The sequence below is a fragment of the Mustela nigripes genome, chromosome 14 (genome assembly GCF_022355385.1).
Source record: "Mustela nigripes isolate SB6536 chromosome 14, MUSNIG.SB6536, whole genome shotgun sequence".
In the NCBI taxonomy this organism is placed as follows: Eukaryota; Metazoa; Chordata; class Mammalia; order Carnivora; family Mustelidae; genus Mustela; species Mustela nigripes.
In genome coordinates this window covers 59012237-59031073 of record NC_081570.1, presented here as the reverse complement: position 1 = coordinate 59031073, position 18837 = coordinate 59012237, and the positions used below count along the sequence as shown (strand labels likewise).

The 18837-nt window shown below is 35.0% G+C and overlaps 1 protein-coding gene across 1 annotated transcript in view; it reads left to right on the top strand.

Annotated features, from left to right (window-relative positions):
- Window positions 1–18837, top strand: part of NEGR1 (neuronal growth regulator 1) — an 860988-nt gene that overhangs the window by 500005 nt on the left and 342146 nt on the right. The window contains exon 3 of the mRNA XM_059375117.1: window positions 8232–8357. Within this exon, the coding sequence (XP_059231100.1) occupies window positions 8232–8357 (126 nt within the window). The remainder of the gene's footprint in view (window positions 1–8231; window positions 8358–18837) is intronic.

The window sequence follows — 18837 nt, the reverse complement described above, 5'->3', positions numbered from 1 at the left end:
GATGGGATTGAGAGGGAGACAAACCATAAGTGACTCTTAATCTCACAAAACAAACTGAGGGTTGCTGGGGGGAGGGGGGTTGGGAGAAGGGGAGTGGGGTTATGGACATTGGGGAGGGTATGTGCTATGGTGAGTGCTGTGAAGTGTGTAAACCTGGCGATTCACAGACCTGTACTCCTGAGGATAAAAATATATTATATGTTTATAAAAAATAAAAAATAAAAAAAATATTAAGCCCTTGAAGGCAGATAATGGCTCTGAGGATATGAAGAAAGGCCTCTATAATTACCATAGAGACTTTAAATAAATAGGAGAGAATAGTTCATGCAGAAGTTTTTCTGTCATCCTATAAAGCTATAAAACCTTACAGCTACATGCTACACTTTTGGTCAAGGATCTCCTGAATTAGCCTTTCCACCACCGCAAGATAATAAAACACTCATCTGATAGATTATCCTGATAATTAGCTGGATGCAGTTAATGATTAGCTGGATGCAGTTAAAAACTACTGTTTTTAACCATCAACATCCACTCAAATTCCATCTGTTTCATAAAGCCTTTTCTAATATCAGCATCCCCTCTAATCCAACTTCATAGGCAGAGTTAGATTTACTACTCTGTGCTCCCAAAACAGCTTATATTGCAAAATTCACTTTGTAGGGTTCATGATGCCATATTATAATTAATAGTGTTAGGTCTTTCACTCTTTAGACATAAACTTTAAGAATTGTCTTGCTAATCTAGTCGGTGCTCAATAAATGTTTGTTGAATGAATGGATGGATGGATGGATGGATAGATGGATGGATGGCTTAAAATAGGTTACCACCTGTTTTACCATTTTGTATAGCTGACCTCCTAAAGGACAAGGTCAATTGGGTAAAACTTGAACATAGATTTTCTAGAAAAGGAAAAACACTAAGTTAAGCGACATGATTTAAAGTTTGAACCAAAGTCTGAAAGATACATTTTTTTTTTCCCTCAAACACGTTCTTTGCCCCCAAAAGTAGTCCTGGCATATTCCATCAGTAGGTATTCACAAATCTGGCAAGTTTGCATTTACAAGTCACACTTGGGTTATTTTTTCCTCCTATCACTATCTGATGGGATGGAGGGAGAAGCCATAGAAATCTCTGAAATGTCATAAACTATAAAAAGTCAGTTATAGTCTATGAGCTGGAGAAAACAATGTTGCTAGTTAGATGCAATCCAGGAAACCATCAGGCACACAAGCAAACCAATTTAGGGGGAAAAAAAAATCATGAAACAATTTCTTCTCTCAGTTTGAGAACAGCACCTTTTCCAGGAGGTTTGTTATGTAACGTAGATCTGCTTTCACTTTCTGGGGGCTGGCCAAGACTGAAAAGGGAAGTGCCAGCCTAGGGAAAAGAAGACTGTTCTTTTGATGCTGCCAGCCATTACCAGATATGGGAGTGCAAAAAAAGCCAATTCTCCAAAGATTTATAGTTATGTCTAGCTTGTTGACTCAAGCAGTTTGGAAAATCTTCAGAGATATAGTTGATTTGAACTAACCTAGACTCCAAGTCTGTGGAGAGGGAAAAAGAAGCAGAAATAATATGTACATACTCTTAGAGTCAAATCCTTTTGGCCCCAAATTTACATATCTTTTTAAGTTAAAAAAAAATGCTCTAACCAACACATACAGTACTGTGTAAGATATGATAGTCTATTCTATTGAATATACATGTATATGATTATTGTCCAATTATTTCTCTGGGTTTACATGGCAAAAACTATGGTAGGCAGTGAAATAGGAAAATACTGTGCTTTTAAACAAGTTAAAAAGAATATTGAGTCCCCCAAATTGGAAAATCCTTGAAAAAAGTTACAGAGGACCCTTGATACTATAATTTCATTTTCACTATATTCTCAGAACTTATATTATATCATCCTTGCAGGGGTATGAAATTCTATAGGAAATCCTCATTACAAAGTCAAAGAAATATTAGCTCAGCTGTTAAAAAAAAAACAATAAAACAAATATTTTTGGAATATCTTCCACGTGTCAGGCACTTTTCTAGGTTTTAGTGATAGGCTGTTGAGTAAACTAGGTCCCTACCCAAGGTCTTTACTTATGTTCCATGATGAGAAGAGGCACTAAACAAAGAAGCAAATATCATGACGCTGGCAGATTTAAAAGACGTTATACCAAAGAAACTACAAAAGGAGGATTGAGGTGGTACAGAGGGTTATAGGTGCAAGCTATTATCTCAAAGAGACAGATACCCAGAAAAATCTCTTGTGCTTTAAGATGATCAAAGCCATCAGTGACACAGGATTTAAGATGAAATTTTAACCCCTTAACATTCATTCAGAAATCTGTATTTCAGAGTTTGTTCTTTGTCGTAAGTTTTGGGGGTGGAGGAAGTCACTGTAGAGATAGGTGAGTCCAGCAGGACACCAAAGAGATGGGATAGCATATATTTTTTTATTCCATGTTTGGATTAGTGAACACATTTGGAGAACACATGTGCTGACTGGGTGCATAAGTCAATTAGATACGTGAAAACCTTTAAATGATTTTAGTAGTAACTTCAGAGAATGATGGAAAGAGTGCAGTTGCCTATGAAACACTGCTGTGATTTTAACACCTTTACTAAGGAAGCAAGTGGTTTTTGCAATGCCCAGAATACCATAGTTATGATAAATAATGAAACTAGTGTTTCTTTCAATAATCTGTGATTGTTTGGGGCCAGATTAAAGACATACTTCATCCAAGATTAGCCCTGGCAATCTAAAGAACTCTACCACATGATTTGTATGTGCTGTGGTCTTTCATGGACTCTTACAACTTAAGACCTTGATGGGACATTTAATTGATTCCAGTGAGCCAATGCAACTTTCCAGATCTAAATTGTCAGTGTCTTGCACTTCTAGTTAAGATAATCATCAAATATATCCTCTAAGGGTTTTTCAGTGTTATGTATGACCTGGCCTCACATGTCATGGAACATAATATAGGTGTGAACTCTATTGTATTTATTATTTCTGTAAATTATCTGCACAGACATTTACTATAATAAAACACTGTGCTCACATAATTCCCATGTTGTATAGATTAGTCACCCTTGTGCTGACTTCTCAAATTTTTGTTGGTTACGTTCCAGACTACAGTTGGATTCTTAGAAGAAATTTAAGTCAAGTCCATGAAGGCTGTTCATTAAACAAACAAGCAAAAAGCTTATTTTACTTATGTAGGTAAGAAATATGTACACATTAAAAACAAAACCAAAAACAAATGACGCCTCTCACAAACGCAGTTGTACATCATAAGGCACATGGTGGGGAATAATTCCAGTTGGTTGGTTGGGTAAAATCATTAGTATTTCTCTCATTGACTCATTTCACTTATTGTGGAAGTTAAGAAAGAAAACAGATGAACATTCAGGAGGGAGAGAAAGAGAGAGAGGGAACAAATTATGAGAGACTCTTAGCTATGGAGAACAAACTGAGAGTTGATGGAGGGAGATGGGTTGGGAATGGGATAGATGGATGATGGGCATTAAGGAGGGCACTGGTTATGATAAGAAGTGGGTGTTATTTGTAAATGATGAACCAGTGAATTCTACTCCAGAAACCAATATTGAACTGTATGTCAATGAACTAGAACTCAAATTAAAAAAAAAAAAAAAAAAAAAAAGAGAGAGAGAGAGAGAGAGAAAAAAGAAATCATTAGTATTTGGTTTGGATATATATTCTACGATTTTTCTTACTGATATTGCTCCATACCCTGACCAAGGAAACTGTGATAGATGGCTGAAATGAGAGAAGACAGTTGTGGCAAGTCAGACTGCACACTTTTTAGTGAAAGCAAAACTAACAGGAAATTTAAATGACCATTAGTGAATTGAAATCTAGAGCTACATCTAAATATGCATCACCCCCTCACCGTGGCCTCCCCTGAACAGTCATTGAGGACAGGGTCCTAGGTAGTAGTTGAATTTGAGACCCTCAAAAAATTAAAGGCAAAGCAGATTATTAATTGGTTGACCCAAGAGTAATTCTTTTAAATGTATATGGGAATTCAAAAAAGCATTCAACCCCAACACAACCCCTAAATCCTCTTTCAACCTCTTTTGTTTAGAAAGTTTCCAATGGTCTTCAATCTCTCTAACTGGTCATACAGAACAATTAATTATGAGTGCAGTTGTAAAATCATGTACATTCCCAATTAGGAGAGAGCTAATCTGTGTTTTGTACTGATATCTAGAACTTCCACACTTCATTGTTGTTGTTGGCTTTTTTTTTAAAGATTTAATTATTAATTTGGGAGAGAGAGAGAGAGAACATGGCTGGGGAGGAGTGGGGGCAAAGTGGGAGAGTCTTAAGCAGACTTTGAGCTAAGCATGAAGCCTGACATGGGGCTCGATCTCATAACCCTGAAATCAGAACTCGAGCCAAAGAGTCTGACACTTAAGCAACTGCACCACCCAAGTGCCGGAACCTCATTGTTTTTACTTATGGTGTCATGATGATGATGACCATGATGATAATGTTTTAATAATTACTTCCTACAAATTAAACAGTTTTACATTTTGATGAATAATTTATTCCTTTATTAATCTGCTCTAGGTCATAAATACTTGAATGTGTACACGACAATTCAAAATGCTACTAAAATCTGTACTTATTTAGTGATTTAAAAATTGTGCAATTGAACACATTTGCTCCTTTTCAAACTAATTTTAAGCTCAATTTCTAAATGAAAAGAGTTTCAGGAAGTTTAATATAAGGTGTATGGAAAAGGAACATACACCTAGGATAGTAATATATTTTAGCTCTCCTCATTGCTGCCTTTCTGTGCAGGTGCATAGAGCATTGGAAATACCATAAGACACTCTGCTTTGTCATGCACAGAGTTCAATAGAGACCTCTGACTTGTGTGCATGCATGATTTATACACAAACCATATCATATAGGAAGAGCTACCAGAACTAGATGGGTTTAAGATCCCTGAGACATTACCATTCTTCCCTGCTTATGTCACCCAGACTAGAAGCATCTTTTTTCTCTTCTATTTTCTGCTAGTCTGATGCTCCCTCAGATCATACCAAGTCCTTTCCCGGTACCATAACCTTATTCTGGATGCAGAGCTAACAATACCTCTATTTCTGTTGCCCTACATTGAGGTTATTCATAGTTTTTCCTCTATTATAAATAGCACCACACTGAATAACTTTGCACATAAACTATCCTACGTGGTTCACTTTAAAAGAACCTTACATAAAACTAATGTTTGCTATTTCAAACCCACAAGGTATACCTATTAGACATGTGTTACTCATGTAAAATAGAAAAGGAAAACATGGAAAATATTTGTCTTCTCTCAGTTACTTACTGTTTGCCTCCCTCTTTTAATTTTAAGCTCCTTGAGGGCAAGGATTATGCCTTGGAAATTTTGTATTTCCTGTGAGTCCATAATACTCAGTAAAAGTTTGCAGTCTTGAACTGAATATGAAATGGCTTTGAATAGTCAGCAAACCAACACCTGTTTTTGCCTCCATAAGCTACCATGCTTGTGAAGATTTTCCTGGTTCTTTTTACACACAGCATCTGCTGTCAACAGGTGATGCATTCTGGGGAGAAGAGCCTTGCTAGAGGGATTTTCCTTTACTGATGTCCTCTTTCCAGATGTTTCTTCCTTGTAGTATATCCTGAATTATGAGGCCCTGGGAGGCAATTGCCATCACTGAGATGACATGTCACACCTGGAATTTGACACTCTTCCCCCACCACACATTTTCCCAAAGTCAAATGTCAAATCTGAGTTTATTGCTAAGGGACTTGGTTGTTTCTCTGTGAAGCCAAATAGTGTGCTTAATATTAGTTTACCACTCATGTTTACCACTTTAAATGTAAGATCAGAATGAATTAGCAAATAATATAGAAGGTAGAAGTCATGGCCTTATGGCACTCCATCATTTTTCTTAAAAATATATACCACTACCTAAAGTTGAATTAGTTATATGTTTGGAATATGTAAATTAGACTGATCTTTGTGTACAGTCTTCTGTATGAAGAAGGAAAGTATTAAATAACTTTTTATAAATAGTGGCCATTGGTATGTATGTAATTATGTGTGCGTATGTACATATGTACACATGTATATCATAATTCACTATTTCAAACATGTACCTACATTCACATATCCAGGTAATAGTCTTGTGTGATGTAAGTTGATTGTTATTAACTTTCCTATTCACCAATGAGTCATACACACTTTACTGTCCTCAGGATATCGTAATGTCTTTATTTCTGTTCTGTTTCAGTTAAGCTAAAAAGAGTCTTCTACTTGTAATGGTCATTATTTTATTTTATTTCATTTTACTTTTTATTTATTTAGCCTGGGAACAGCTCACTGAAGAGTTTAATAATAATATGTTTTAAATGCCAGTTAGAGAATGTCATTTAGAAACAGAATGGTATATTACTTAAAAATAAGCATTTTTTTTCCAGTCCTAGCCACAGTTGCATATAATCGAAAACTTTATATTTACAATCAAATAAATCTAGGGTTTTTTTTTGTTGCAAAATTTTGGTTTCTCCAAAAAATCAAAGATGATATTCAAAGTATAGATGATTTAATTTATCCTTCTAGCAAACTGTAATTACCTTTTTAAAAATAACTGTGAATGTGTATCTCTCGCATATGGGAAGCCCAAGAATGGAATAATTTTTAAAAATCTGGTAAGGGGGCACCTGGGTGGCTCAGTGGGTTAAGCCGATGCGTTCGGCTCAGGTCATGATCTCGGGGTCCTGGGATCGAGTCCCGCATCGGGCTCTCTGCTCAGCGGGGAGCCTACCTCCCTCTATCTCTCTCTGCCTGCCTGTCTGCTGTGATCTCTCTCTGTCAAATAAATAGATAAAATCTTTAAAAAATACGTGGTAAAAGGCATATTTCTTTAAGTATTATCATGATATCTAATTGCATTTATTAGTTTCAATCTGAAACTTCAACATACTATCATTTGTATAGAGTAAACTTATGGCACGGGCCAGTCTTACATACCAACAAACTGATGAAGTGATGAAAACATGGGAAAAAGACAGTAGTGAAATTAAATTAAAAAACCATATATGCATTTTAAGGCTTCTAGTAATAACAGCTAATATGGATGCTAAGTTCTTTAAAACATCCTGGCTGGCTTATTTAAACCTCACAACAGCTGTATGGGGTTGCGGTTGCAGTTTTTTCCAGCTTTCAGATGGAGACAGTGAGCCTGAGATGTAATATGTACCTTACTCTGGATATCACAGCTAGTGGAGAACCCAGGATTTCAAAAATGATTTGAGGATGAAGTGAGACCATTTGATATTTGAGGGAATATGGACATTTCAATTGGAGTTCATTTAGAGATATTCCTATCCAGCATTCCCAAAGTGCATTCCATGGTCACTAGTTTTATCAAATGCTCTTGAATAAAAGCATCCCTATTCTAGTACATCAGGAAGGAAAAAAGCAAACAAACAAACAAAAAAAAAAAACACCACATAAACTTTTCCCCTTCACTCTAGGAGATTTATAGTAAGCATAACAAAGTTTCTAAGAAATCCCAGAGTGAAGAGATCTGTGTTCACCAGTGGTTTCCAGCCATTACTGACAAGAAAACTCTTTAATGAGGACACCTTTCAAACCCTTAGAAAATGAATCTCTTCAAATAGAAATAGTTAGAAAGTTCAGCCCTATTATCTGGCAGTTAGAAAACTGAGGTCAAAAGTGCCATTGTAACCCTGAAATCGTATCTCCTAATCCTACACGTTTGAAACTCACTCAGCAATTAAAACAGCATGTAGGCAAAACTGTCTATTTTACATTTCTTCCAGATTTCCATTTTCATTACATCTTCTCCACAAGGAAACCATCATTATAGTGAAGATATATAGATGGAACAGACAGAGGCTACATTCTAGTTGACTTAACACAAAGCATGCACAATAAAATTTTAATCTAAGTAAATAATTCAGATTTTTTGTTATTAAACATTCCATTTATTTTGAAGCATTTAAATCTAAAAATTAGAGAAAAATAAAGCCAACAGAAAACTCTAGAAGAGTCCTGAGGATCTCAAGAATCTCCTTTGAGAGTTGACCATGGGCCAAAAGTGCGGTTCACCACCACAGCCTTATTGTATAATATCATGGAGTTGATCATATGTAGTTCAACAGAATTTTTTATGTATTTTTCTTACCACTACATGTTTTGTCATTTCAGTTCCTCCGAAGATATATGACATCTCAAGTGATATGACCATCAATGAAGGAACCAATGTCACCCTGACTTGCTTGGCCACCGGAAAACCAGAGCCTTCCATTTCTTGGCGGCACATCTCCCCATCAGGTAAAGCAGAAATATATCAGTGTTGCTTGTGCTGTTGTTCAGTATTCTCTTGTAACCTCACTTGGTCAGAACCTAAGAGTCTACTTATATTTTTTACATCTTTTTCATAAGGTAAGCAGAGTGCATATTTTTATATTTAGTCTTTATACCTGAAGGCATAGTAGTTCACAGAAGTTAAATAAATGAACAGTTTCTGTCAGAGCCCAGAATAGAATCTATGTCTCTTGATTCTTAGTCAAGGTTATTTTCATTTTAGTATACTGGATAATCACAAATCAATAGACAAAAAGCTCAAATGGAAATATCACAAGAGAAATATCTTCATTTAAATGTGTAAGGCTTTTATTCAATCGTCATTCACATGTTAATAGGCCAGCATGAACTGCTAAGGTAATCAAGAGAGAATGAAATTATACAAATTACGAGGTTGCTAGGTCTAATTTCAAAAGGCAGTGCAGAATCAGGGATTTGGCAGTTAGAATTAAATTTTAACTGATGAGGGACCTAAGAACCCAAGACTTTAAGTAACTTGTACAAGATCACATAGCTAGGTGAAACTAAGGGATATAACATTTTTAAGGGTTTCTGGTAACTTCTGCTACAGTGCACATGTTCCTAAAGAGATTACAACAACTTTAGGAAGTTGGGGATAATCGTCATCAAAACAAGATTTTTCACAGCCACTCTTCATAGAATCACCAATTTGTGTCAAGTTTAAAATATTTGAACTATCAAGCTTTGAGTTGTACCCTGGAAGTAACGTGGTACTTTTAACGAGCAAGATCCCACCATGTTAACGAGTAAAATCCCACTCAATTACCGGTGAGTGAAATTTGATTTTATTTATGTTATAGTTTTGGTGGAAATAGCTCTATCAAGGCTAGTGTGATGAAATTGCTTTTAAAGAAATCAGAAAGGCACCCTTTATAGAGGTGTCAGAAGAATACAATTGCCACATCCTTTTTATCTGCTAATGCTTACTTTAATATCACTTATCCTTAAGTGTCTTTCAGTTTCCTCATTTATGCCGGAGGTCTAATGAAACTTACATCACATGCTAAGTATTACTATTAATGTGAGGAAAAAATCAATATAACAGCAGTATACACATATAATATGCATTATGGCCCCTATAATATTACTGAAGAATGAGTGTGCTCTTGACTGCCAACACTCCTCTCCTTAAAGCAGCTACAGAATCATAAAACCAGTATATGAGTACTGAATGAGGGGCAGCACTCTCCGTGGGGTCTAAGTGAGACAAGGACTAGCAGTTAGGATGCATCTGCTTTTATCTCAAGGTCCTTATCCCTCAGTTCAGCCAATCCCTCCGCAAATCTCATCGCCTCAGCTACCCTCACCTCGTTGTCTACTTTCCAAAAATTGAATAATAAAAATCCCTAGCTATTGTGAGACTCAAAGAAGATAAGAAGCATAAATGTGCTTTAAAAAGTATAAGGTGATATGCAAATGGATGGCTGATTCTTAATCATCTTTCCAGGGATTTAAATCTGATATGGCAATATAATTTTTGTAAGAATGAAGCACATAATCTCCATCTTCATATAATTTAAGATTAATATTTTGGACTGAGCTCTCCTGCTTTGCAGTTCTTGTTATTATGCATATTCTTCTTTTTTAAGTGCTTGGATACATTTTGGTTTAATTAAATAGCGTGAATGTTGGTTAGTGAAGTTATTAGAATAATGATAATGGATAACATCATGAAGCTGAAAGAAGACAGATTGGGTTTATAAGTTAAACTGCACATGGATTTATTTTTCTGATCCTGCCATACAGAGCAAATGAGTAAAATTAGCATAAATATTAACTGTTATCCGATGAATAGCTAGACATGGCTGATATATTTATAAATGCTTCCAATAATTTCAAATTATCATTTGTTAATGATCTGTATTCAAATGCATAGCACCATGGAGTTTCTGCTTTAAGTAACATGTCTGATAATTCTATTAAATTTTCTTCGACTTACATGTTTATATTTGAAAGCCAAATTATAAACGTCATTGATCTGTCTATATTTTACCCAAAAAATCGACATTTTGCATACTCTCATCTTTTGCTATATCACAAAAGAAAATGTGTCTCAAAAGCATGTTCACCATATGAACGAACAGTGGAGAGTGTTAAAAACAGAACCAGATAGACTCCCTGTCAATACTAGAAATAATGGCTAGTTTTTGTACATGTGTGACTTGTTTAGATTGTTTTTTAACCTGTACTTTTATGAATTCTTACTGGCTCATTCATGGTCTATATCAGTTTTAAAACTCACTAAAAAAATGCCTGGCCGCCAGATGATAGCCCCACAGAGCTTCTCCCTAATCCACAAAAAAAAAAAAAAAAAAAAAAAAAAGGTTGTGAGTTCAAGCATACCACCCATATGGCTGAACCACCTGAAGGTGTCATTCTACTTGCTAGTTCAAACAGTTCAGGGTACTTTGGGCAAAACATCTTCCTGGAGAAGTTTCTGGATATGTGAGCTTCCTTAGAGTTTATGTATGCTGATAAATTCTTTCTGTATTTTCTATTCTGTATTTAGGAATTAAATTCAAATTCATCCAAAAATTGTCAGAGAAATAATACCAACTCTTCCCTACATCCTTTACTCAGTTGTATCCATTGTTTTTCCCATTGGCTTCAACATTTGCTGTGTGTAGAGTATATAAATGCGGAAATTTATATATTTTTTTCATTGAATCATTTGAGAACAATCTGCATATATTGTGCCCTTTTCTTCCTAGTCTTGTCAGTGTGCATTTCTGAAAAATAAGGAATAAGGACATTTTTTAATATATAACCACAGTGCTGTTTTCAGCTTGTTTACATTTAACATAGGTATCATACTTTTGTCCCATTACTATTTGTATTCAAATTTTATCAATTGATGAAATAGTGTCTTTTATAGTGTTTTGTTTTGTTTTTTTCCCCTCTCATACAAAATCCAAGTATCATATATGGTTGTCACATCACTTTTCTCCTTTACTTCTTTATTCTGGGGTCGAATTCCCTGGTCTTTCTTTGTCATTCCCAAACACATATTTTTCAACAATGCATATGCCACCTCACTTTTTTATTGGAATAATTCTCATTTTGGGCTTGACTCATGTTTCCTCATGATTAGGTTTTAGTTCTGTCCATCTGGGTCTAGATAAGTAAAGTTGTAGACTTCTCAGGGAGTGATATCCAGAGGCAGAGGATATCCATCTGTCCCTTATTTGAGATGTTAATCTTGATTACCTAATCAAGGTGTCTGATTTCTGAATTGTATAGTTCCTTTTGTTTTTTCCTTCCCTGTGCTGCCAATAAGCAATAGGGAGAGATTTTACAAAACGTTAAATGCAAATGTCTGTCTCTTGTTAACCTTCTTCCCTAAGATTTTGCATTATCAGTGATTCTTTTGTGAACTAATCTTTACTGTGATGATTTACAAAGTGAGGATTTTTCTAGCTGGAGCGATCCTACTTTTCACCAGTTAGCATTGGCATTCTGCTGTAAGTAAGAACCTCACTTCCCCTCTTTCTTTTTTCTTTTCTCCCTCCCTTTCTTTCTTTCTTTCTTCCTCCCTCCCTCCGCCTTTCTTTGTTTCTTTGTTCCTTTCTTTCTCTTTCTTTCTCTCTCTCCTTCCTCTCTTTCTTCTTCGTTCCTTCCTTCTTTCCTCCCTGGCTCCCTTCCTCCCTTTTTCTCTCTATTTATAATGGCAAAAGCTCACAGATTCCCATCTTTTAAAAACTGTTTATAATTCATTACTGTCTTTAATTATTTTGATGCTTGAATTGTTCTTTATTTGGTGAGTGGAAGTTACTTCATTCTGATTCCTGTGTCCTTGTGATATGATCCCATCATTTGTTGTTATTGTTGTTTCTTGGTTTTGGGTTTTTTTTTTGTTTGTTTGTTTGGGTTTTTTGTTTTTGTTTTTTGTTTTATTTTGTTTTGTTTTTATCACTTTCTTACCTTCTGGCATGGCAAAATATACTAGCTTTGTCTTGTATTTTAGCTGCCCTATCTCTGGAATCAACCATTTTACATTAGTTCAGTGATTGGATACTGCTTACTTGGGGTTGTGACAGTTATACATTGGTTTAAAATATGTAACTCTGTTGATCTACTTTATAGTAAAATTATCAGAAACTCAGACATCTAGACTACTTTCTATGAGATTCCATTAACTAAAAGAAATTAAATAACTTTAGTGCAAAGGATTAATCCTATTTTGTTTGGTTTTATCTAACAGCAATCCTGGAATAGGGTCTGGGACCTGACGTGCATACAGAGGGGAGGGTGATTATAGAATTAGTAGTAAAACTGTATTTATTTCAAGCAAAACGTAAGGAGGCAATTATTCTGTTGTGAGAGATTTAGATAGGTTCATACATCTTTATTTATAGGAGATACTACTGCTTACTTAATCTATGGCTAATTTCTTATATACTTAGAAAATTTTCAAGGTTTTCTCAAAATTCATATTATAAGGTATATGATTCCCTTCATTCCTGCTGGTAATTTCTTAGGCATTAGATGGCTAATTAGATAGCCATTAGATGGCTATCCCTCTGTCAAATAAATAAAATATAATCTACTCCTGCTCCTCCTCCCCCTCCTCTCCCTCCTCCCCCCCACTCCTCCTCCTTTTTTCTTCTTCTTCTTTTTTAAGATTTTATTTATTTATTTGACAGGGAGAGAAACAGCTCAGTCCCAGACCCTGAGATCATGACCTGAGCCAGAGCCAAAGGCAGAGACTTATCGACTGAGCACCCAGGGGTCCCTGGGTGCTTCTTCTTCTGTAGGTGCCTAGTACCTGTGCCATCACTTTGTGTGGAACTAATTCTCTAAATTGTAGTCCTTGGTCTTTTGCCTGTGGCTTCAGGGAACAGGGAATTCCTTCTGCCTAGAAACTATTCATCTTTGTAACCCTTGGCTTAGCATAGGGCCTAATACAAAGTAAGGACTCCACAAATGTTGCAGAGTTAATAGATGCTGCCATCTGTCTTTGCTTCCCACATAGCCTCTTAGCACTAGAAATTAAAATTTAACAGGATATGACACAAGGAAGTATTTCCTTTCTCATATCCCCCAACTCCTACCCTTTAATATAAAGACACACATACCCCTAAATATAAATCAGCCCTTTATTTTCCTTCTAGTTTCAATATGGCTGCACCTTTGTGATATTGCGATTCACCATAAGAGATATATATTTGGTCTTTGTCCCACTTCTTGCATGAGCTCCTAAAACCCTTGAAAATTTCCATGATGAAACCCCTAAAGGTACATTTTGTAATGTTAATGAGGTAATTTTGGAAACACACAAAAGGATGGGACAGGGATCACCAGGAGAACCAACCATAGAAAAGAGCTGGAATTTTCAGTGTCACCCACCTAGACCTCCAGAGCAGGGGAAGGGGCTGGAGGTTGATTCATCCACCAATGGCCAGTCATTCAATCAGTTGTGTGTCTGTAATGAAGCCTCCATAAAGACCCAAAGGACAGTGTTCTGAGAGCTTCTGTGTTGGCAAACTAGTTGAGATTCGAAGAGAGTGGCATACTCTGAAAGGGCATGGAAGCTCCTCGCCCTTTCCTCCTACATTGCCCTCTCCATCTCTTCCATCTGGCTGTTCCTAAGTTGTAGTTTTTTTAAATAAATTGGTAATCTAGTAAGGAAAATATTTCTCTGAGTTCTCTGAGCTGTTCTAGCAAATTAATTGAACCCAAGGAGGGGATTGTTGGAACCTCTAATTTACAGCCAGTGGATCACAAGCATAGTGACAACCTAGACTTGCGACTGGCATCTGAAGTAGGGGTGGAGGGCAGTCTTGTAGGACTGACCTTTTAACCTGTGCAATCTGATGTTATCTCTGTGTAGTGTCAGAACTGAGTTGAATTGTAGGACACCCAGCTGGTTTTGGATAATTGCTTATTGATATGGGAAACTCTACTACCACATTAGAACTGGGTTCTGAAGCTTAACCACATTAACGTATAAAAAGCAGCTAGCATGGTTCCACTAATATTTATCCATTACTGTCTGTACACAAACTAGAAGCCACTTGCACATGCATGTCTCATTTAAGCCTCAAAACTAAACTTTGATATTGGATATTGTTATCCTATTGTATAAATTTGCATGACATTCAGAGTATTTACATAAATTTTCCCAAAAAATATGATTATTTTTGCTTTTTATTTTGAAAATTTTGAAAATTTTATAAGCTCATAAGAAGTTACAAAGTTAGTAGAGAGAGCTTTCGTGTTTCCTTCACCCAATTTCTCTAATTAGTTACATTATATGTAACTATAGTCTGACACCAGAACAAACTAACATTAGTGCAATACATGTATATGGTTCTATATCATATTTTTAAAATTTTATTGATTTATTTTTGAGAAAAAAAGCATGAGTAGGGGGAGGGGAAGGAAGAGTGGGAGAAACAGACTCCCCACTGAGCAGGGAGCCTGATGTGGGACCCAATCCAAGGACCTCGGGATCATGATCTGAGCCAAAGTCGTGCGCTTAAGTGACTAAACCATCCAGGCTCCCAGTTCTATATCATTTTATCATATGAGTTGATTCATGGAGCTACCACCACAATCAAGGTACAGAACTCTTCTCTTGGCACAAAAGTTTATCTTATGCTATCCCTTGGAACTCATTTCCACTTCTCCATCCACTATCCCTAACCCCTGATAATCTATTTCTAATCTCTTCCTCTTCACTATAATTTTATCATTAAAAGAATATATATGTGGCACCTAAGTGGCTCAGTGGGTTAAGCCTCTGCTTTCAGTTCAGGTCATGAGCCCAGGGTCTTAGGATTGTGCCCCACATTCTGCTCTCTGCTCAGCAGGGTGCCTGCTTCCCCCTCCCCCCACCCACTTGTCTATCTATTTGTGATCTCTCTGTGTCAAATAAATAAATAAAATCTTTTAAAAAATCATAAAATAAAAAAGAAAGAAAGAAAGAATGTATGTAAGTGGAATTATCCAGTGAGTGAACTTTTGGAATTGTCCTTTTTATTCAACATAATGCTCTTGAGATTTATTCAAGTTTTAGCACATATCAATACTTTGTTCCTTTTTATTGCTGAGTAGTACCTAGTGATATGAATGTACCAGAATTTGTTTAACCATAAACATATTTAATATATTTTCATTGTCTCTATTTTTTGGCTGTAAAAAAAAAGCTATTATGAACAATCCCATTTCTTTTTTTCTTTCTGTCCTTTTACTTTCAATCTATACGTTGTATTATATTTTAAGTGAGTTTTTTGTAGACAACTTATAGATAAGACACTTCTAAAAAATCTACTCTGACAATCTCTGCATTTTGCTTGGTATATTTAGACCATTTACATTTAATTTAATGATTGATTTGTTAGGGCTTATGACTGGGATCTTATTTTTATTGTTATTTTCTGTTTGTTCCTTCTAGATTTTGTTTCTCTGTTTTCTTTTTACCACCTTTCTATGGGTTACTTGAGTATTTTTTCTAAATTTCTGCTTTATCTATAGTGTTTTTCAGTGTGTTTCTTTACAAAGACTTAATAATATTGCATAATAAAAGCATAATTTATCATATTCTATGGGTATCCATGGTTTACTAGTTCCAGTGAAGTATAGAAACCCTCCCTCCATTTATTCTCCTGGTTTTTTAATATAACAGTCTTGAGTTTTTTTCTGCATAATGCGAACTACCTCAGATAGTGGTATAATTTTTGTTTCAGCTGTCAAACATGTAATGGAAAGCTCAAGAAGGGAAGTTTTTTGTATTTATGTATTCTTTTACTATTACTCATCTATTTAGAAAACTTTGTTTAGCCATTTTTTTATGGTAGGCCCATTGGAGACAAATTCTTTTACACTACTCTGCATCTGAGAATTCTTGATTTTACCTTTTTTCTTGAGGATATTTCTGCTTGGGTTGGAATACTGAGTTTAACAAAACATACATTTATTTAACATTCAAGTAGACTTAAGATGGTCTTCAGGCAATATTTGGAAATTTTGTGGATTAAAGTATAGAACTTTAAAACTAAAAAGCAGTGTCTCCCATGCTTTCCATAAGTATTGCTATGGAACTAGCCCAGCTATAAAATAAATAGCATAAACTGTCCATTAAGAATATAATAGATATTGTCAAACTAAGAGATTTTAAGGATCTTGAGATTGTCAAATGAGAACCATTTCAGGATAAACAAAGTCGGTATTCATTAGGTCATGGGTTAGTAACCTAAGGCCTGTGGGCCAACTGGCTTACTGTTTATTTCTGTAAATGAAGTTTTAATTGTTGTTGTTGTTGTTGGAACACAGTCATGCTCACAACTTTATATATAGTCTATGAATGCTTTCTCACACTGCAATATAGAGTTGAGTAATTGTAGCAGGAACCATTTGACCCACAAAGTCTAAACTATTTAATGTCTGTTCCTTTAAGAAAAAGTTTGCTGACCCCTGCCTTAGATATTTTAAAAGAGGTTTAGATTTTAAATTTTATTTCCTAGCTGTAAGACATACAGGCTTAGCACATTAAAACTACAACCTTTAAAGAGAATCAAATTCAATCTTAAGACAGAAATATTAATTACTATTATCAAAAAAAATAGAAAACTGTAAAAAAATGGAAATTATTAACTAAAACACATGTATACCATTCTATCATTTAAAAGAATTCTGAAAATAATTTAAGTCAATACAAATACAAACTAAAAAGTATTACTTTCTACTAGTGTTCTTAATTCTGTTGTTATTTCCCTTTTGTGAAAGTTAAGTCTCTTTGAAACACTTGAGTGCTGGGCCAACATCAATGGTGATATGATGAAGAGGCTATGTATGTGATTCTTGTAAGCTGGTAGCCTGTCACCTAAACATTGTCATTCTTTAGGAGTCTTTTTTCAGGTTTGCAATCCTGACACTGCACTTTACTCTTTAATGTTAAGAAGAAACATTTAGTAAAACCAGCAATTTATGCTGATGACATTTCAACAATACAAGATCTTCAGATTATAAGCTATGGTTCTAGTTCCATTGTAGAGTTACACTCTATGTGGAGCTTTTGTGAATTTCCATAATGGCTTTACATAATGGATAATTATATAATGAATGAATCTACATAATGATGGCAAGTTAAACTTTTACCATAAGATTGCACACCAATAATTTATATATGCAGTTAAAAGTGTCTCTTTGTTCTGAGAGTTTTCTTTATAATTTTAACTTTCATTTGTCTGTTTCCAGAGTCCTCTCTACTTCTCTTAGTGGTGGGCTGAGAGAAACTGTTTGTATTCAGAATCATTAATGCCTTCTATTTGCATTTAGAAAGCAAGAACATTTTCATTATTTTAAGATATATATAAAGTTAAACAATGAGTCTGATGATATGATGAATCAATATAAAAAATAATCCACTATTCTCAGAGAAAAGTGCTTACTCCTATAAAACAGAAAACAGGAACCTAGCAAGCTTTTAAAAGCATTTTATAAAATATCTTTGTTTTCTTATGAAACTTGATTTTTCTGAAGGATATGGGCATTAGGAAAAATATATATATAATATATATTTATATATATTATATTTTTATTATACAACACACACACACACACACACACTAGATTATATCTCCCTTTGGTGGACTGAATTTGGGAATGATGGTATATTTTATATATATATATAGATAGATAGATAGATATTTACATTTTAAAAAAATTTATTTTATTTTTTTGAAATTTAAGTATAACTAACACACAGTTATGTTAGTTTCAGATGTACAATATAGTGATTCAAAAATTCTATACATTACTCAGCGTTCATCATGATAAGTGTACTTTTGATCCCCTTTACCTATTTCAACCCTCTCCTGACCCCACCCTCTTCCCCTCTGATAACCATCTATATATTATCTGTAGTTAAGAGGTGGTTTTTTGGTTTGTCTCTTTATTTTTCTTGTTTATTTCTTAAATTCCTAATGAGAATGAAATGATAATAGTATTTGTCTTTGACTTACTTGTTTCACTCAGCATTTTGCCCTCTACATCCATCCATGTTGTTCCAAATGACAAGATTGCATTCTGTGAAGCTGATTATAGTTTAATTCTATTTATAGTCTAGGAATTAGATTTTTCTAGAGAATTTTTTCACAATGATTTCAGTATCACAACACCTCTATTAGGAAAATGTATTACATAAATGTTTATATTTAAATAAGTTAGGGGGTTGTTTATAATCTTCTTTATAATCTTAAGAAAATATAGCTTTTTTTTTTTTTAAAGATTTTATTTATTTATTTGTCAGAGTGAGCACAGGCAGACAGAATGGCAGGAAGAGGCAGACGGAGAAGCAGACTCCCACTGAGCAAGGAGCCAGATGTGGGACTCGATCCCAGGACGCTGGAATCATGACCTGAGCCTAAGGCAGCGGCTTAACCAACTGAGCCACCCAGGTGTCCCAAAAATGTAGCTTTTAATT